The following is a 22,237-nucleotide window of genomic DNA, read 5'->3' as shown; positions in this document are numbered from 1 at the left end:
TAATGAAAATCCTCAAATTGAACAGATTGCCAGCCCTAATTATGGCTACAGCTGCCTTGTCATTCTGCTAGATAATTTCTTTTGTGTTTATACAGAAAATGTATCCATACTTTTTTAATATTTTTGCCAGAATTTTCATTTTTGGGTGAGCTGTGTCTTTTAATAATATGAATAAACACAATGTGTTCAGTTATTAACAGCTGTAATGCCAACTGTCCAATAAATATGTCCCACTAAATGTGTGCTATGCACAGTTTCAAAAGATAAATGTGATTATCCTGTTTTTTGGACCTCACTGCATATCCTCATGAAAAAGTCATGTGCTGAAATCAACTGCTGAAGCATAGACATGCAGACATGAAATCCTAATTCAAGCTCTGGCTGTTTGGACAGAATGCATGGCTGAATCTTCACACCATTTTTTTTTTTTTTTTTTTTTTTCAGATTTTCCCAAAATAAATACCCCCCTTGTGCTGATAACCATAATACAATGCACATCCTGTAGGAACACTGATTAAAACAGAAAGCCAGGCAGATCAAGGCCACAGTATCACACTAACCCCAAGCCTAACCGACAAGTAATTTAGCTAATTGGTTCCAAGTTGTTAACCATGCCTTGATGATGATGATGATGAGTATTTGGGTAGTTGACATGAAGTATAATGCAAGGTGACATACTGAACTTGTAAAGTTATTTTAAACAATATTTGTTTGAAGTGATATTTAAACAATATTTGAATGTTTAAGTGAACACTTTTACAGAAATATTTTGTTAATAAAATACTAACACTTACCATTTATACATTACATGTAAGGCCTAAGTTTCTATATCTACAGCTAATTCAGAATATTTTATGTAATGAGATGCATCTTTATACACAGGTCATGGGCTGGTGCTACAGGAGGGTTTTGCTGCTCCCAGAGATCACTTGGGCCGAAGGCTCATGGCCATAGCGGGAGACAATGAGACTGATGAGAAGAACTGCACACAACCAGGTAATGCATAGATCACTTAATAGTATGCAGTGTTTCCCACAGGATTTTGTGAGACAGTGGTGTAAATTTTAAAGTTAAATTCATAAATCTGGTTCATTCAAAAGTAGACATTTCAAGTTTTCCATAAATACATTTGTCATGTCTGTGCGGCAAGTATATGCTGAGTTTTGGTTCATTTTTGTGACACACTCAAGTTCACTTGAGACGTCAAAGCGCTTCCTGTTTGTTTTCATTATTTTACAAAAGCACAACATTTTGTTATTGTGAGTTTACAGAAATAAAAGCAAACCATTCACAGTTTCGAATGTTGGATTACTCTTATCTCTATGACCAAAAATGACGGAGTATTAAGTTAAATGCCTTCCGTATTCTTCATAAAGCTTATGTATGTATGTATGTATATATGTGTGTATGTATATGTATGCCTGTGTGTACGAATGTGCTTTGTATCGACCATTCTGCTCTCTAAGATTTCAGCATCAACCATAAAAAAAAATCCATATCAGTCAACCACTAGCTTTAACAATACGCATATAGTAAGCGGCATGAAAACTATCCACAACAAACTGCCAAAACATTCTACCTTACCTAACATTGCCTAATCGTTCCCAAACGGCTCACCCAATGATATGTGTGACGTTTCTGCATTATGGATATCAGGGTTTTCATATCTGGCTGAATATTAAGGTTGATGGAGATTAAACTCAATATACACCACGCACGCAAAACTGGCATGCTAACACTGCACCCGAAAACCTACTGGTTGTTTTGGCAACCTTTTCCTTTTTATATTGTTATTGAAAGTTTTCCTTGTTAGACCTTGTCCTAACAGGACATGATGCATTAAGATTCCAGCAACAAGCAATTTGTATGTCGACGCCAGATGCGACACGACTGTGAGGTGTGAAAAAAAATAATAAAATAAAATAAATCAATCAGCTGAGTGTGTGGGCGAGCTTTCTGCAAGGACACTGCATTCACAACAAAATCGATAAGTACATAATCAATTTCACAAACATAACACCATTCATAACATTTTAACATTATTAAAAAATGTTACAATCTTTGTCATAAAATACATTTGAGTTCACAGTTTGAACTTTCTTGTTACCTTTTATTTTCAAGATCTGAGGTAAATGATCAATTGTCGCTTTCAGTATGGCAATAATGTTCACGCTAAATGTTCAAACTCGCATTAAATTTTAACATTAAATAAAGCACATATAATCAGTACTTGAGATGATTATTGTCATATTTGTATGTCATATTTCTATTTTGCAGAAATAGAAGCAGTTTCTAAAATACAATCCCCTGTCACTCATTGCGTTATCACCATTGCAGCTGGTTAGGACAAAAACTCTGATTAACATGGAAAAGATACCATCATGTCTGGTTAGGACACAGTGTTAGAAATGAAATGTATTCCACATAATGAAATTTCAATGTCTTTGATTTATTGTGTGCGTCCCTTGGCCCACACTTTTGTCTATTGTCACATATATTGACAAGGCAATGCTGATAAAGACATAAATCTTGAACGAAATGTAATCTATGCATGAAAACGTCAATGGAATGGAGCCGGTCCTGCCAACTTATTGAAATGAATTGTTCCAACAGTAAATTAAGCTGGAAGTCTTTGTCGCTCTGGAAAGCTTTGTGGAAAGACAAAAGAATTGTAAGGGAAAGATTTGTGATTATGAGAGGGATGGATCTGTGGCTTTGCTTTGTGTGTTCTATAAATGGAAGCAGGAAGGCTATTTTTAGATGTTTGTCTCCTCGACATTGCTGTGACCATAGGAGATGCTAGGGAAGATGAGACCAGATCTTCAGATATATCTTGGGAGTCCTGGCATCTCAGTGCCCCAGGGATCTCTCATTAAGCAGCTCGTATTTGCCGAGCACTACAGTTTGGTGTGTCTGTGTGTGTGTGTGACCCTGCGTGCACTGCGATGTAAGATTCTGGAACGTTTCAGGGGTTGTGTCTCTATTAGAGTCGTGAGCTGAATAAGTTTGTCATCGCGGGCTGATGGAATCTGCCCTTTCAATTTGCTCTCTGCCCATAATGAATGTTTCAATGTCTCTGGGTGTGTGGAACAGCACCGCTTTCAGGCACATTTGCTCAGCGGTACGCCATGCGCCGTTGTCAAACGCTGACATCATGGATCTTGGTCTTGCTGCTCCCAGCCAGAATGTGAGCGAGCAGTGATCTGAGGTCTTTGCCAGCTACGTGAGTGAGAAGGGAGAAGAAAGATGAGATATGTCCATCTCTGTCAGCAACCCTCCGAGCTGAAGGCCAGGTGGAGGTCACGTCAGCTGTCACTATCGTGAAACATTCCCTCCTGCATTTATGTCCTGCTGCGTGTGAGAGTTTGTGAAGAGCACTTTCTTTTTGTAATGTAATGCTGACTAGGTTGGTTGTTGTTTTTTATGAATTAAAGCAGTTAGCGGTGTTAAAGGATTAGGTCACTTCAGAATTAAAATTTCCTGATAATTTACTCAGCCCCATGTCATCCAAGATGTTCATGTCTTTCTTTCTTCAGTCGAAAAGAAATGAAGGTTTTCTGAGGAAAACATTCCAGGATTTTTCTCCATATAGTGGACTTCACTGGGGTTCAACGGGTTGAAGGTCCAAATGTCAGTTTCAGTGCAGCTTCAAAGAGCTCTACATGATCCCAGGCAAGGAATAAGTGATCAGTCATTTCCTTAAAATAAAAATGTATATACTTTTTAACCACACATTCTCATCTTGCACTGTTCTGTGATGCGCTACGCATTACGTAATCACGTTAGAAAGGTCACACGTGACGTAGGAGGAAGTACTGAGCAAGTATTTACAAAGCGAACGTGCAAAGACTAAGTCAAACGCCCTTTACAAAAAAAAAAGGTAAAACGAGTTTTTCATCCTACCACGGTACTTCCTCCTATGTCGCGTGTGACCTTTCCAGAGTGATTACGTAATGCGCAGTGCATCGCAGAACAGTGCAAGACGAGCATTTGTGGTTAAAAAGTATATATATTTTTTATTTTTTTTATTTATTTTTTGTTTTTAGAAAATGACTGATTGCTAGATAAGACCCTTATTCCTCGTCTGGGATCATGTAGAGCCATTTGAAGCCTCATTGAAACTGCAATTTGGACCGTTAACCCGTTGAACCCCATTGAAGTCCACTATATGGAGAAAAATCCTGGAATGTTTTCCTCAAAAAATGTTGTTTTCGACTGAAAAAAAGACAGACATTAACCTCTTGGATGACATGGGGTTGAGAATTTTAAACCCAACTTTTTGGGTGGCTTTACTAATTCAGTAATATCTGTCTGGTGATAAAGGTATTTTCTGAATGCCATTCCTTTTAAAATAAAACCTTTTGTGATGGAAAATATCCAGTCAACATTTAGTGTTTATTTTGCAGAATGTCTCCCTGTGGTAAAAATGCTGATATTTCTATACAGCTCTTAGTTTCATTTGAGCTCCAGCCCAGATCTATGGTGGCTTCTTTCCAAAATGCATCAGAGCAGCAGTCCGGCAACATCTTATGTTTTCCTTAAACCATTGTTCATCCCTTGCTGTAGACATCAACACAATGCCCACTCATAGCTATAATTGAATAAAGGTGAACGAGTTAACTAATGCAGTTTCTCTTGAGAGGTTTAGCGTCTGCCCTCATATTGTCATTAAATTAAGGTGTTTCACAAACCATCATCACTAAATTATACACTCGCAGTCTAAAACATTTGACAGTTCACTGCGATATTGTTCTGGCAAATAATAACGTACTTGCAGAAGAAAAGTCGACATAAAAACAACCAGCCTGGGTTATTAGCTTTGTGATATTTAGAGGCAGGTAAATATGAAATTCGATGATGCCACAATAATCAGCCGATGTGCAAAGTGGTGGCGCATTCAAGTACTGATACAGCAATCTCTGTGAAAGCTTGCATAGACTACACTTAAGCAATTTGTCTTGCAACTTTGGTCAAAATTTTCATCCAACTAAAAGTAATGAGGAGCAATTATTTCGTAGACATTTCTGTAAACAGTCTTGAGTATAGAGAATATCATGTTTACCTTATACTAAGTGCCTCTCGAATATCTTTTAAAGATTTTATGCCACGTGCACTCTTTGGCGAAATGTAGCGTTTGCTTCTTCCTCTAAACTCACTAGCTATGTCTCCAACCATGCATAAATTCTAAAAATGTGCATAAGCTACGATGGAAACACTTTTACCAAATAATTTCCTTGATGCGCATCAAAAAAGACATGTGACTTTGCGATGGGCCGCAAAATGCTGTTTTAATCATTCTATAATGGCTGAGCAAGGTCTGTCGTTAAAGTGGTTTGGTATAATTACCACCCAGAAACACCTCACACGACTACGTTCACAAACACCTGGCATCTGAATGCAAGATAACATGACAGCGTTTGTGTTTCATCTGCACATTCTGAGACGCAAGTAATTATATACGAAATTATATATATGTATCGCAAATTTTATATATATATAGTCTCAAACAGTGCTTCCCACAGGTTTGAAATATACTTGCGGTGGTAGCCGGGCAAAAAATCCTCCTATTACCCACGTCACAAAAATGGTCTACTACATGTGACAAACAAATAATATGTGATTTTTAACAGTATTTTTATTTATTGAAATTAATTTTAATTACATAACATATTACATTTAATTACATACTAATATTATGCATTATTATGCATTGTAAATTATGCAAAATTACAGCATTTAAATGGTTTACATTTTCCTATGTTCTCCTTGTTGTCATACTGTATAATGTCTCTCTCAGTGAATGGGACACTAGTAAAATTTATAAAATGAATAATATGTGTTAATGTTCTTGGTGTTTTCTTCCTGTGGGGGAGACTACAATAATTTACTATGAATTAAATGGAAATCAAATTAAATACAATTTAATGTGTAACCAAAATACCATTAATGCCCAAAAGAATAAGAAAAAACTTAGCTTGTGACTTTTAATTATAAACAAGCCCATAAATACACAGGTACTCTTATTTTGAAATGTCTGTACTATTGCAGGCTGATCCTTCAGATTCTTACAATCGTCTAAAACATTTTATATAAAGGCCATAAAGTAGACATTGTAATAATTTATCAACTTGAGTTCATTAGCAATCGCTTGGCATAAAGCTGCGCTTTTCATTGATTGAGAATCACTTTGAAGTAAAAGTATAAGAGGATAAAAATAATAAAAGCAAAAATGTGTCTCCGAATATACTTGGGCGGCCGTTATTATATGTGGGCGGCCCGCCCAAGTAAAGTCTATGTGTGGGAAGCACTGGTCGCAAATGTTCCGAACTTGCGCCCAAGTTAAATTCACACCCTTGCTACTGTAGCTGCTTGAGTACTCGGTAAACACTCCTTCATAGCAGACTGATTAAAATCAATTGCACACTGACTCACGAAAGTTGCATAGCAATCAGCCAATCAAACTGGAGCTAGCCAGATCCTGCCATTTCTGCATGAAGCTGTCCATGGACACTTTCTGAAGCTGTGACAACCTACCCTATAGTCTTCGATACGCTTAAGTTTCTCTTTTTGCTAAATAAGAGGTTCCTTTATTGTCAGTTGGTGTGAAGTGAGTTGCGATGCGATGAGGGCATCACACCAATCTCTTCAGAATGACATGAAACACATCTAATAAAATCGCACACACATAGCACACAGAATTCAAACATGTACAATTCAATTAGCATGCACAATTCCATTTATAGCTGTAAAGAGAAGATATTTTGCTTGGTTTTGTAACCGGAGAATCGCACTGAACAGGCATTCACATAGGCAAACAAGCAGGTGCTTTGATGAGAGTGGCATCCATTATGTTTGTGCTCCTCAGAAGCTGCTCCAATCAATAAGTAATCTGAAAGAGAGAGAGCGCTCAGACAGTCTGGGTTGGATGCCAGCTTGTTGACTGAAATTTGAATAAGCAGAATGCTCCTGTGCCTGAAGAGGGGTTATTTTAGGAACTTGCATATTTACAGACTGGAAAAGATTGATTGAATCATTCGTAAGGAAAAAGGTAGAGTGTGTTTGCACTTTGTGTGTGCACTTTTAAGATGTGACATAACTGCAAGCTCAGGTACTGACAAATAGGTTAATACACTATTCAACAGCTTTACAGTTATGCAGCGTATCTCATAAAGAAAACATATCGTTTCAGCTGGAGGCTTGTCAGATAGAGCTGGGGCTCGAGGCGGCATTGTATTTCATCCAGAATTAACGGTGCTCTTTACCGATTGTTCCTGCACGTGAACTATGCAGTTTAAAGGACTATTTATTGACATTTAAATGCTTACAGACCTTGACTGGTGTAATTCTGCTTGCAAATCAAGCAGTAAATAAGTTGTATGTTGGGTTGTAATCACTGGCAATAACCACACAATAACCCTACAGTTAAACATGAAATGGCATTTGCAACATAACCACCTCCACAGGATGGCTAGCTTGGCCCATTCCTGCGATCACTGATGTCCAGCCCACCTTGAGAATCCTATAGGAGCACACTTTGCAAAAGATTGCACCCCCTTGCAGAATCTGCAAGATGTTTATCATTTAAAAAATAAATAAAATTAATTATAAAAATTGTTTTAAAATTTAGGACTGATGTTTACATGTATTCCACAAAACTGAATTCACCCAAAATCAAAGTTCAAAAGTTGTCCTCTTGGTTATCTCTTGTTCTAATTCTGTGACAACAGGGAAAGCCACAACTATAAGTACACAGTGGGATGATATGGTTGAAATCATTTTCAGAATGATTTTTAATGATAACTGATGCCAATCTGCATCCACCTGACTGTACGGAGCTTTTAAAAGCGGTCGGTGACATAACTGCAGTGTGCACTTACAGTAACAACATTGCCGTCTGTTGGTATGGACCCTAGTCTATTTATCAATCTTGGTGTAAATGGGTCTTAACTCTTGTATATGGCATTGTTTGATAGACATGGCGAATACAGAAATCAGAACAACTGTATTAAAAAAAGGTAAACTGTTTTGACTTCCTTTCTTTTCTGTGACAAGTAGGTGTCAGAAACAAAACGTTGTGCAAAAGGTGCAGGTTTTTCAGATTTTCTACAAGCGCCACCTACTGTCAGAGAGTGAATTGGCAATTTCATTCAGCATCGGCCATTTTTAACCATTGTTCTGAACGGACAAATCGTACATTCTTTTGCTCATTGAGTTCAAAAGTGGTAATGTGATGTTTGGATCCATCTTGCCACTAAAGACATTTGCAAACATTGGTGCTCAAGAAGGCAGTGCACTGTAGTGAATGCATTATTAACACTCTGAGGTCTGAAAACGCGCCGGCGCGTTTTGCAGGTTTTTTTTCACATTGCAGCAAAACAGACTTAAAATACTCCGTCATTTTTTGTCATAGAGACATAAGTAATATATCAATTGAAACTATAGAATATCTTCTTTTATTTGTATGCACTCAGAGTAAAAACAAAATGTTGTGCTTTTTGTAAAATAAAGAAAACTAACATGATGCGTGATTTCTCCTCTCCCTCTGAACGAAGTCCAATCTGATAGTTCTCAGAAAATGAACTGTAACTTAGTGAATACTAATCACAGAAAAATTAAACTTATGTCTAAAAAAACGTTAAGATGTCAGGTTTTAAATCATGTAAGTCAAATCGAAAACAAACATTTTGTTTATGTAATCTGTATGAAAAGAGAGCCATGTCAGAAGTCCGTGATTCAGCTCATTATCCGCTAATGCGGCCACGCCCACGAAGCCAGCGCTATTCAGACGCAAATTCAGAGGCAATACATGCATTCATCGTCTCAATCGTGTATTTATTGTCTTGAAAAGTGTTTATCTGGATGTAAAAGTCATGGTTAGCGAGCTCTAGAAGACATGCAGTTAGTTCCTGTTTTCTTTTCTTCTATAGATGAATTTTAGATGAGTTTTTGTTTCTTTAGCGCCCTCCGGCTGCAGTATGAATTGGAAACTCCATTCATGGAATAGCCTCTTCTTCTTTTAGATGAATTTGTGGACTAAAAATGCACAGAGAGCGCCCTCCGACTTCAAGTATGAATTGAAAACACCAGCGCTCATAGTAATGACAATGAATATTAAATAAATATAACTACTCTGTATAGAAAATTGACATAAGCATATGAGAATCCAATATTTCTCCAAATGTGCATGCTTTTAAACTAAAAGCCTATATTTAGACTCTTTGCATCACAGAAATACATTATATTTTAAAGTATAATATAAAACCATTACTTTATATTGTAATAATATTTTTCTGTATGTTTCATATATCATGATGAGCTTGAGACATCACAGAAGGTTTTTTTCACAGCCTACCTGACTGAAATGCCTCATTAATATGCAAGTCATTTCAGCTCCTTACTATGCAATTCTTTTGTCTTCTCAGGTGAGAATGGCCCATTATTCAGTGGTGATTCACGCCTCCACGCATACTGTGTTTCTTGGCAAAAAGTGTCTTACAAAAACTAAATCAATATATTGTTTTATATTGTTTTATATATTTTGAAGCAAAAACTCTATTCTACAACCTCCAATACCCTAAAGTATTGTAAACACAGATTTACTATACTTTTTTTGGCCTTATTTCAGTGACTTAAGTTTTTTGTTTTTTCAGTAACCACGCATAAACATTATTCCTTCAAAAACACAAACATGTACATACATGTTCCTCACATATTATTGTAGCCTAGTTTGTGCTGAATACAGTGTAATGACACTTTTTCCATTAATATGTTTATGAACAACTGAAAAAAGCACAAATGTCAGGGCATGTCAAAACTTCTCCAGGCCCCAAATCAGCCTCAGACTCCAGAGGGTTAACAAAAGTTATGTAAACTTTTAAACTCCACAAAAAAGTAGCATGTAGTTTATGCCGTTCTAAACCCATCCTATGATTTCTTGCATAAGGCAGCGACTCTAACATGCCACACTGTCATTGACAACCACACACATCCAGCTCAGCACAGTACAGTATGTCCAGCTGTGAGGCACTGATCCTGCCATGTGTGTTTACATCAGGACAGACGTTGATGGATAAGGTCACCAGATGACAAGAGACAATGAAACGCATACTGTCTCTCTCTCTCTGCCTGAGATGCTTCTCCACAGTAACTCATACTATATATTCTGTTCATATAGCAGCTACAACCCCAAAGTACATATGTGCTTGTACTATATATTGTTCACCATTTGTTTGCGGACACCAACAAAGCCTCCACCTGAAAGTACTGTCATGATGTCCACAGAGACAGAGAGTTTGTTTTTAATGGTATCGTCATTAATAATTGATGCAGCATGCCAGAGCTCCAAAGGACTTTAATGGATTTACCTGCAAGAGATTGTGATGCTTCGCACAAGTGCATCAACCTGGAGAAAAACAAATTCCACTGTCAACAAACAGCAGGTCCTGCTGAATACCACATGAACCTGATCCTGCAGAAGCAGCACCTCTGGAAAATGGTTGCTTCATCCTGCATATCGGCTGATATTTAATCATATTTACTCGTGTTTATATACATGTTTTTAAACCTCATGTTTATAAACGCCTAAACCTCATCTGTTCTCTTGTCAAGCAAACATGGTTGAACTAGAAATATATTTGAAATATTTGATTAATCAATCGACATGCATGGAGCTAATGTCCAAGTATGAATAAAAGCCTAAAAAATTTGGCTTTTCTTCTCATATAAAGTGATTATGCTTCTTCAGAAGACTTGGGTTGTGTATAAGTACAACCATTAATTTCATTATGTGGAACACACACAAAAATTGTCTGCACAATGAAAGTCATTGAGGTTCAGTATTTTGGACTCCACTGACTTTCATTTCATGGACTTTTTTTTTTTTTTTTTTTTTTCATATTTATGAAACTTAATCACGTGGCTTATTGAGGAAGGATGTGCTTTTCCAAATGACCAGACAGTCTGGCGTCCATGTCCCTTATAACAACGTAACTCTGCTTCACTACCACAGTACAATGCATCGTTGAACCAATCAACTAGCTAGTCACAACTTTTTCCTGAAACTGTATTGTCGCAAACCTGTCGTTCAGCCACGTTGATGAATGATGTCATGCAGGTGGAGTAAGTAATGGGAACCAGAACAGAGATTTGTTGGTGGACTGTTTGATTTGGGTCCACCTATTGATGGCTTCATATCCTCCAAGAATGCCTTAGCAATTGTTTAGCAACACCCAGCAATGACCCACAACACTGTAGCATCATGGTGGCAACTTTTGCTCACTTTATGTTTTTTTTTTTTTTTTTTTTTTTTTCTGCATAAAGTCCTTTGGCTTCAAAATATATAGTACTATATGTATAATGTCTTGGCTTATTCCATAGTTCAGTTCTTTTGGATGTGGCTGCTGTGTATTTTGTTTCTGTGTGTATGTGTGATGGGTTGTGCATGATACTCTCTATGTCTGCATGTGCTCTGTGGGTTCCCTCAAGAGACGACCTTGAGGGTGTCCTCTCCTCGTGATATGGGAGGGGCGAGCTGTTGGAAGGGAAATGACTTTCTTCCGCTTGATGGAAAAAACGTTGGGATTGTTCGTTTGTTCTCAACCCTTCAGATAATGACGATGGAAGCGATGATGGTGCTTGTGATAAAACATCATGCCACAATTGCTGTCATTTATGATAGATTACTTCTTAACGGCGAGAGCTATTAGTGCCACGAGTGTTTTAATGCGCTCTTCAGACTGAAGAATGTGTTGGCAGTAGAAAATTTTCAAGCCTTTTTTGATGCATTCACACAGCAGATGCTTTTATTACTGGTGTTTGCTTTGACGGATAATAATACGGGTGGACAAGTCTCAGACTGGCATTAAAGCAGGGTCCCAAGCCATATATAGCACCCAGAATATCATGGAGACTTGCCATCCCAAAGAACCACTCATACCACAAGAAAATAACAAACGGTGCTAAAATACACACACGATGTGATGTAATACAACCAAAAAAATTATAATCATAACTTTTATCTCAATACCGAAATCCCAGATGGCCAGACAGTGATTCATCTTTTATAAATCGTTAAAATATAACTCTGTGATGCTGTGAGCTATAGACTGTAAGTATTTTAAGTGTTTAACTTTTTAAAATGTTAAGCATTTAATATGAATAAATAGGCCGTCGCAATGGCATTCTCAAGTGAAACGAGGCTTGGACCCATAAATGCTATTCCTTACGTCACGACTTAACAAGGTGTAAATTCAGAGTAATTAATTATTCATAAAATAGATCAATTTTAATACATCCGAGATTATTTGACAGATGCCAGATCTTCTAATCATGATAACTGAACTGAACTGGTTCTTCAAACGAATTTGTGGATTGGATTAACATATCTGGGTTAAATTGTTTGCAATTGCTGCATGTTCTTGTGTTCCTCGAAAAGGGCAAATGTATTTAAAATTAAATAAAACCAAGATCAAGTTATCTGCATCTCCTGCTATAATACTATTCAAATTAATGCACAGGCTGACAGATTTTAAGTATCAAATCCGCTTAAAAAGATGCAATCTAATCCTGTTTACATGAAATAAGCCTGCTCCCGAGCAGGTTTAAGCTTATAGACCTGTTGCTATGACAGCAACTCTGGGATGAGCTTCGATGAACCAAACAATCCAAGATCATGCCAAATCGTCAACAATCAAAAATGAGTTTGTGACGTACAAAAAACGGACCCCTGGATTTACAAACTGTTCATAAACCTCAGATTTGGTAGTTAAACATGTGCATGTTGATCAATTCCAATTCTGGGGACACCAGAGACTTATATTACATCTTGTGAAAAAGGGGCATAATAGATCCTCTTTAACCCTTTAAGACCGGATGGAGCGTCGGCGCTCCCATTTGCGTGTCTCTCTTTAAGAGCCAATAAAAACTGAACCCATATAGGTAGCACAATTTTTTGCATACAAAACCAGAGACTGTACACGTTCAGATCAAGCCTCCAACATGCTTCTGTTGTGTTGTTTTCACCCTCTAATGAGTCCGAGTAATATGTGTTTACAACAAAAACAGCACAGCCGCTAAATGAATACAAATATGTAGATTTCACATGCTCATAAACTTCATGAAAAATGCACACATCATAGAAAATGGCACATCATTATTTAAAGCAGATTCTCACTTTCCGGGATGCAGTGTGTATCCAATGTTCCCAAACCCATCCGTGTTCGTTTTCCAACGTGGAATAACACAAAATAGGTATCATCTTAAAGCTTAGAATCTCATCTTTTTAATGCATCTAACCACTCCTAACGAGTGCTGAGAAGCGCCTCTAAACCGGAGTTTACTGGCCGTGGGCGCCACCTGGCTGCGAAAAAATCAATAAAAATTTATTCAACTATACTTTATGCTATCACTACAAAATTGGAACCAGATGCAGCTCACATGTAGGAGAGCATCACCAAAACAAAAATTTTTCTCCGATTTTATTGCCTTCCTGAGTTATTCCATGTCAAAAGAAATAAATAAATAAATATATATATATTTTATCAGCAGTTTCTCAGCATGAAAATGTCCAAATGTAATTTATATTTTCTAAAAATGATACCTACCTTTTGACTCTCCTTGGAACAGTTGTTGAGTTATGAGTCTTTACTTTTGTGTCGCTCACAAAAATATTTTTTTAAAAAGCCTTCAGGGACCAGTTGCATAAACTTAACTTAGTCACTATATTAAGACTGTGTCTTAAGAACTAGTTTGACCAACTTGCAGTTAACCAAGGGGTAATCAATGTTATTTTTCCAATTCCAGTTACACCAATCTACCTTTTTATGTAATGGACTAGTGCTGGGCGGTATACCAGTTCATACCCAATACCTAATACCAGAATTTTGATGATAGTGCAATACCGGTATGTGTCGCTTAACCAATGGAACGCGGCACAGCCCGTCACTTAGAGCGTCCCTTTTCACTGTTGCACTGTAGTGAGAGCACAGCTGAGATCGCATCACAGCCTATGGTAAGTCCGAAATCACCCCCTAATGCCTCATTCACTATTCCCTAAGTTATCCACTTATATTGTTCACTTGCAAGAGTGAATGAAAACGAGTGAGTGAATTCGGACAGCCGGCTATTCACTCTGTTGCGGTGCAATGTGAGATTGAATGAGTGCACTCAATAACGTCCACAATGGTTTCAGACACCACTACAAATGGCTGTCCCCTCAAATAATGCCCTATTTGAGGTTATGGGGGCGATTTCGGATTCAGCCCTTGATTACAGCGGAGAATTCAAACTACACGCGGCGCGTGAGATGGAGCGGTTTCTGCGCGGAGCGCAGTGATGAGATTAACATCGTTCTCCACATGGATATATCAGATATAAACACACTCGCTCCGCTCTAAGTTTTTTTTTTTTTTTTTTTTTTTTTTTTTTTTTTTATGGACCTATTTCATATATTCTGGTGCTCTAAACATGAACCAGCAGCTTGTATGCGCACATATTTCATCACGTCTTCTTCAAATGAAATGTAACGTTATGCAAAGGACACTGAACTGTAGGCTATGTCTGATCACGACTGCGATGACACGATGGGTTATTCTGCTACACAGAAGACGATGTAAGTTAATAAATAGACTGACAATTCAAAGAAGAATGGGCAAAAATTTAACCACTTTATTCTTTCTGTGTTAAACTTACGAGTGTCATTTGTTCAGAGACTGTAGTGCTCTTAAATGTAGGCCACTAAAAATATCCTTAGACAGTTTAAATGTTCTTCCGCATTTCTCCCTCATTTTGGCAGTTTGTTGTTATATAGTGTTAGATTTTTAAAATGCTTAAGGTGCCCTCAACTCTTTTTTTTTTTTTTTTTTTTTTTTTATTCTATCTCCATGGTCATATTTTAATATTAATGTGTCTTTAATGAGTGTTGCAGGTCTGTGTTTTATTGGTTGTTGTCTCCCCACAGCATCATTTTGTGGGGCTTTGTAAACCTCTATTAACTCTAGTGTGGAATTTTTCTACAATATTCACTCATCATGACAGTAAAACAGGGCAAAAGTCAATCTACTGCAGTATTTCCTCTCTCAATCAGTAGAAAATGTGGTTAACGCCCGGTCATGCATAGGGGGGGAAAAAAAAACGTCATATACCGTGAAACCGATATAATTTTGAAAAATGCCATGATATAAATTTTTGGTCATACCGCCCAGCACTATAATGGACTTTAAAAAATTAGGACCACTCTTCAAGAAAAAAAAAAAAAATAGTGTCTTAACTTTTAAGGTTAGTCTAATGGTTTATGCAACCGGACCCAGGGCTTAAACCTTGTTATTGTTAGACTAGTGTGGTAACTGCTTACTTACTTTGCCTGTTATAGTGGAACTGACCCTTATAAGCCCACATATTTTATTTGAATTCATATAGTTAATTTTATTTTGATATTTTTTACTTTAGAAACATTTCACTGCAGATAGACTTGTCATGTGGAAGTGACCCCATTAAACCCACTTATTATATAAGCCCATTATTTATTTATTTATTTTTTGTTTGAACTGAATATTAACAAAAGCATAACACTGCCTACACCAGATATGACCATTGACGTGCCACGACAGATAGAAGCCGTCTACACTGAACTCGACAAAGTAAACTTTGCAAAACCATTTCTCCTTCCTGTGAGATGTATCGTGAGTTCTTGGAGTTCGTCATAAAGAGTTTAATCTTGGTGTTTTTTTTGTTTGTTTTTTTTGTCATGTCGTGATGTGTCATGCCACATCCAGTGTAGACAACATCACTGACTATAATAAGTTCTGTTGTCTTTTTTTTTTGCATCGCATTGTGCCACCCGCATCCGGCGTAGACACGGTGTAAATTTCAATGCAAATAGACGTTTCATAGGGGAAGTGACCCCATTAAGCCAACATATCATCATAAGATTTATTTATCTGCCTGTTTTAACTTTAAATATTAACCAAACAAAATCATAAAAGAAATTTGATTGCAAATAGGCATTTCATAGGGCAAGTGACCCTATACATCATAATCCTATACATCATACATTCATTTCCTTTTTTTTTTTTTTTTTTATTTGTACAATTACTATAGTTGCATTAATGCTTTGCTGTTTGAGAAGCACTACAGCCTTTTTTTTTTTTTTTTTTTTTTTTTCTGAAGTCTGGTATTGACACTGGGTGTGGAAATCCATATTGCGTTAACCTAGTAGTGAGCAAGGCATCCCTCTAGCAAAGCTCCATGTTGATGCACCCCTGAATAGTCTCTCTGATGATTAAGTCGCTTGTCCCTTTAGGCATGATTTATATTCTGGTGCCCACACATTTTAATCGTTCCTTGGAATCTCATGCAGATCTGGTTTTATGGACTGTGCTATCAGGTTTTTATCTGGATCATTTTTATGGAAAATGACAACTTGCGCCAAAGTGACTTTTTCTTTCTCATTTCCAATGCAGCCATCCACGAGTTCCCCGAGGATGTATTCACCAACAAACAGCGTACACAAGGAGCTGTCCTGCTACACATATTTGCGGTAGGAGAGCTTTGTGTGCGCACGTCAATCAACATCTAGCCTTACTCGCCAGTTGACCTTGTCATCCAGGATAAATGTGCATGTCTGACAATTTTATGACAATTATAAATAGTTTGTCAGCGCTTGTCATCATTTGTGACTGGTCATGAGTTTGGCCACTATGAGTTCACAGCGCTGAGGCCACCCTGTCAACAACTGCTTATAGATCCGAAGACCACTTAGACGCAGCTTAAATTATTTCTGCACATCAACCCCATTATGGTGCATCTCATTTTTGTCTGTCTTTAATGGGTTTATTGTGTTTTCTGCTTCCCATTTCAGGCTTTATATATGTTTCTGGCCCTTGCTATTGTCTGTGACGACTACTTTGTGACCTCCCTAGAGAAGATCTGTGAGGTGAGAATAAATGTACAGCGGTAAACCTTCTAAACCCAGAATTCCCCACACATCCTGTAATGCTGAGTATTAGATCCTATAATACTAATATGCAACTCTTATAGGTCAGGATGGTTGGTTTGTGAGTTTTAATTATTATTATTATTATTATTTTTTTTTTTTTTTTTTTTGTTCAAATATTTAACAGGCGGAGCTTTAAAGGGGATTACATTAGAAATGCAAGGTTAAAGGTTATAGTTATGCAGCCGATTTATTTTTTTGAGTGTCAGTTACTCTGCATTTAGAAATATGCCTGATTAGTGACATGACCCTAAAACCAGCCTAATTATATAGTGTTCCTTAAAGGGATAGAAGAAAAAAATTGTGCCATTTATTTACTCCCTTCATGTAGCGTAATTTTTGAAGAATGTTTATGTAGCTCTTTTCGATGCAGTGACACAATGACTGAATTTTATGCTTCATTAAGGAACAATAAACACCACAAGTGAGTCATATATACCGGGTTGGGGAGTAATGAAATGCATGTAACTTAGTTACGTATTTTAAATGGGTGGTAATCAAATTAGTTACAACCGAAAAGTATTTTAGATTACCAAAGTGATTACGAATTTTAATGTCTATTTTTAACAAAATATGAGGGATCATAAAATTGCATGTTGTTGTTATTATTTAGTACTGTCCTGAATAAGCTATTTCACAAAACAGATGTTTACATATACTCCACAACACAAAATGACTTAATTTTATAAAAATTGCCCATTTCAAAAATGTACACACCCCTGAATCTTGGATTATCCACAACTGTTTTCATGTTTTACGATTAGTTGTTTGTGAGTCCCTTGTAATTGTTAAAAAAGGTAATTGTGATACTTTATCTCACAATTCAGACTTTTTTTTTTCTCACAAACCCACAATTTTATAGTCAGAATTGCATGATAACTTGCAATTCTGACCTTTTTCCTTGCAATTGCGAGTTTATATCTCTCAATTCTAACTTCTTTTCTCGCAATTGCTTCATGCTTCTCATTTCCAGTTCATAGTGTTAAAGTAATGACTAAAATCTCCTTTTAGAGTGAATGACTAGCAGCTAATTGTGGCATTCACCTATCCTCTGTGTGAATCTGTACGTTCCTCCCATCCATTAGAAACTGCACCTGAGTGAAGATGTAGCAGGAGCGACCTTCATGGCAGCTGGAAGCTCCGCCCCAGAGCTGTTTGCCTCTATAATTGGTGAGCCACACATACAGGTGCTTGTATATGCATTAATCATGTGACAGCAGATGCTGTGGATTAGAATCCTCTTGTTTTTTGCAGGTGTGTTCATTACACATGGAGATGTGGGGGTGGGAACCATAGTGGGCTCAGCAGTGTTCAACATCCTGTGCATCATCGGCGTGTGTGGGATATTTGCGGGGCAGGTGAGCTGAGCTCTATATTACAGCTTGCCTCCTTCAGAGCTGGTGCCACTCTTGACCTTTTCATGTTTTCATCTGAGCATTGCAATGTGAAAATTGCTCTCCAGGCTTGCTTTTTTGTTTTTCCCCTCTCATTTCAAAGAGTTTTTGAAGGCAAATGTTTAAAAATAAATCCATGTAAGAGTTGGACCACAATAAATACAGGATTTACAGAAAAACCTTTTTAAAGTACATCACTACTGTTTTTCTTTTTTTCTTTTGAGAAATTAAACCGTTGACCCTAATAATTAAAAAAAGAAAATCGTTGCTTTTGTTGACTTCTTCTGTTTCCCTTCCCCATCTAGGTTGTTTATCTCACCAAGTATGCTGTATTCAGAGACTCGATCTACTACATTTTTTCTGTGGTTGCCCTTATTACAGTAAGTGTTGTCAATCTAATGAGATCTGGCAATTAAGTGGTAAAATAGAGAAGGTTCTGGAAGTAAAAATCAGTTTTTTTGTGGAGAAAGTTAATGTGATAATTAGCAATAAAACAAAACTTTTAGGACAAATGTGCTATGAGCTCTGAGGTTGTTAAACTATGGCTAAGAAGCCTTTATGAAGAAAATGTAAATGATGCCGGCAGAAGTTGCTGCCATTTTGCTAGAGTGTTTCTAGATGGGCCAGTAACCACTTTGAACACTCAAATCTTCTTGTGGTAGTTCTAAGATGCTGTTAAGCATGTCATTTGAAATTAGCAAAAGATTTCAACAGTGACGCCAACTCCCATAAAGCATTGTGAATTATATAATGCACCTCCGTTTATTAGGGCCGTGCAATTAATCGATTAATTGATTTCAGTTTTGGCTTCCAACAACTATGAAAACAAAATAATCAAGGTAAAATGACTATTGTGCCGCTCACACATTCAGCAGTGTGCTTTAGTTCATCCCCAAGCCAAACCTAAAGGATTAGATCACTTCAGAATTAAAATTTCCTGATAATTTACTCGCCCCCATGTCATCTAAGATGTTTGTCTTTCTTTCTTCAGTCAAAAAGAAATTAAGGTTTTTAAGGAAAACATTCCAGGATTTTTCACCATTGTGGACTTCAACGGGGAGCAATGGGTTGAAGGTCCAAATGTCAGTTTCAGTGCAGCTTCAAAGAGCTCTAAACGATCCCAGACAAGGAATAAGAGTCTTATCTAGCGAAACGATTGGCCATTTTCTAAAAAATAAATAATTTACTTTTAACCACAAATGCTCATCTTGCACTTGCACAGGAATGCTTCTCCATCTGAAAGCCAGAGGGCGCTCTCCCACAGAAACTCCAAATATGCCCTGCCATAGAAGTAGATAAAACACATCATTCCAGGAAATCCCTATGGGCATCAAACCGAAGATTAAATCACTTTGATTAAACACGACTAATAAACATACAACTGCCTTATTCTGTGTAAGAATCATCTGATAGATGTACATTATAAGCAACTCACTCAAACTTGCAGTGCTTTCAGATGGATTAGCATTTGGAGCCATACTTCATTGACAAGCTGCGCAGCCTTTGCGATTTCAGTGGTATTTTTCGTATTGTGCGATTAAATCATTCAGTCCTGGTTTGGATCTAGTCATTATTGACCTTTTTTTGTATATATATCTGTGAAGTAAATGCAGGAAAACACTTAAAGGACCATGGCCAAAATGTGGGTTGTCACTGTTCATTTCTAGAGCATGTAATTAAGATGAAATTCTGCTGCCACTCCATGAATATTTACAGATTCTGTATATTTCTTTCAGTTCATTTACGATGACAAGATTTTGTGGTAAGTGAACTTCTGTCTGAGTATACCTAATCTTGACGGGTTGAAGGCAGAGATCTGATTGGCTGTCTCCTTCTTTGTCTCTGCAGGTGGGAGAGTCTGATACTGATTCTCATGTATTTTGGCTACATCATCATAATGAAGTGAGTCCCCTTTCATTTTGCATACTCATCTGATTCTTTATTTTAATTAAAACAACCATTTAGCCTTCAAGCATTTTTAAATTATTTATTTATGCATTAATATTTAACCATTTAAATAAAGGAGCATGTTAGTGAAGTACACTGGTATTGAAATCAAGGTATTGAATCCTTAATTTTTGCTGGTATCAGCATACTGGCATACTACTTTGATGAGCTGAATTAAGGTGCGGCCATATTGTTGTTCAGTGAATTTTTTTTTTTTTTTTTTGTGGGTGAAATCCAATTATTTCAATAAGAATTCATAAAATTGGGAATTCCATGTGAGGGGAAAAAATTTCCTCATGCAGATTTTGCAGTGATTCAAGTTGGTCATTCGCCATGTTGACCAACAGGAAGATTGGCTTGGTTTGAAAGAGTTGTGCTTCATATATCGCTTCACTACTGACAATAGAAAATGGACTGAAATTTCACCAAAATTCACTAATGTGTCCACACCTTTGGTGTTTAGATTGTTTAAATCAGTTTGTGGTTTTAATTTGTATAATTTATTTTTAAAGGTTTAACACTAGCATGCAGAGCTACTTTGTGGGGAAGGAAGACAAGGGCGTTGGCAACGGTAACACGGTCATCAGCGAGATGGAGGATGGTAATGAATGTTATGGGCAGTTTTGGGATGATGCATCATGGCCGTTACTCAGCCCAGGTAAGGGTAACTAGACAGGCTTCCTCATGGGATAGCGACTAACCATCTGCTGCTTGCAACAAAGTCAGATCTTGTTCTCTTCAAATTAATTCCACTACTATCTGTATGTCTTCTGTTTGTAAAACCTACGCCAACAGCACTTACTGAATGCGTAGCCGTCTGACATCTCTTATGAGAGGCTGCCACTTTGCTTCCTTGCTGAATAACCGCGGTGCGCTTTCTGTTTCAGAGTGTCCTGTAGTGCAGCTCTAACCGTTGTGCTGCGTGACGGTCTCTGTCACCCCCCTGCTGAAGCCTGTCTGTTTAGCCTTACTAAATCTGCCCTGGCTCCTGTCTCATCCTGCAGTGCTCTTCGTGTGTGTGTGTGTGTTCATGTCTTACTTTCAGTACCAGTAATACATCCTTCCATTCGTGTACAAAATAGTATCCGTCACTGTGCCTGTATGATAAGGTTTGTATTCATGTATTCGTTTGAGGTTTTTTGAAGATATCTTCCAAGGACAAATGCAAGTGAAGTATAGATATGGTAACGTCAACGTTAAATCAGAATTGAGAATGTTTCTCAATTTATCGGTGCATGTAGTTCCAAAGAAAAACATCTTTATAATCTTTGATCAAAATGTAATAATTGCTCTGCTTCTAAAACGACTTTCCTTTTTGGGTGATGTCACTAAGCCCTGTTGTGTGTTGTTGTTTTTTTTTTTTTTTTTAACCACCTCCCCTTTTATATGCCTGTGTGTGTGTATGTATGTATGTATATATATATATATATATACACATTTTCAGCATCGTTACTCCAGTCTTCAGTGTCACATGGTCCTTCAGAAATCATTCTAATATGCTGATTTGCTGCTCAATAGACATTTATGATTATTTTCAATGTTGAAAACAGTTGTGTACTTTTTTTTACAGTAATGATGCTGAAAATTCAGCTTTGCCATCACAGGAATAAATTACTTTGTGAAATATATTCAAATAGAAAACAGTTTTTTTAAATTGTAATAATATTTCCCAATATTACTGTTTTTACTGTATTTTTAATTAAATAAATGTAGCCTTGGTGAGCAGACGAAACTTCTTTTAAAACATTAAAAATCTTAGTGGTTCCAAACTTTTGGACTGTACTGTACATATATATAATGTGTGTGTGTGTGTGTATGTATTTTATACCCCTATATTTTACTTTTATAAAAGCCCTTTTTTTTTAACCTTATTAAATGCATGCGCCATCTTTCATGTCAAATTCTT

General features: G+C 37.1%; 1 protein-coding gene across 3 annotated transcripts in view; it reads left to right on the top strand.

Moving 5' to 3' along the window:
* slc24a4a (solute carrier family 24 member 4a) overlaps positions 1-22,237 on the top strand; it is a 43,719-nt gene that overhangs the window by 8,881 nt on the left and 12,601 nt on the right. For 2 of the 3 annotated variants that reach the window (XM_048192333.1, XM_048192332.1), the window contains exons 2-10: positions 883-996; positions 16,458-16,534; positions 16,856-16,930; positions 18,076-18,160; positions 18,245-18,348; positions 18,690-18,764; positions 20,121-20,146; positions 20,233-20,286; positions 20,844-20,989. In XM_048192333.1, coding sequence (XP_048048290.1) covers positions 883-996; positions 16,458-16,534; positions 16,856-16,930; positions 18,076-18,160; positions 18,245-18,348; positions 18,690-18,764; positions 20,121-20,146; positions 20,233-20,286; positions 20,844-20,989 — 756 coding nt within the window. The remainder of the gene's footprint in view (positions 1-882; positions 997-16,457; positions 16,535-16,855; positions 16,931-18,075; positions 18,161-18,244; positions 18,349-18,689; positions 18,765-20,120; positions 20,147-20,232; positions 20,287-20,843; positions 20,990-22,237) is intronic. The other variant, XM_048192334.1, reaches the window with a different exon arrangement.

This window comes from Megalobrama amblycephala, linkage group LG5 (genome assembly GCF_018812025.1).
Source record: "Megalobrama amblycephala isolate DHTTF-2021 linkage group LG5, ASM1881202v1, whole genome shotgun sequence".
NCBI classification, from domain to species: domain Eukaryota; kingdom Metazoa; phylum Chordata; class Actinopteri; order Cypriniformes; family Xenocyprididae; genus Megalobrama; species Megalobrama amblycephala.
Note: the sequence above shows the minus strand (reverse complement) of the source record. Positions and strands in the feature narration are given on the sequence as shown.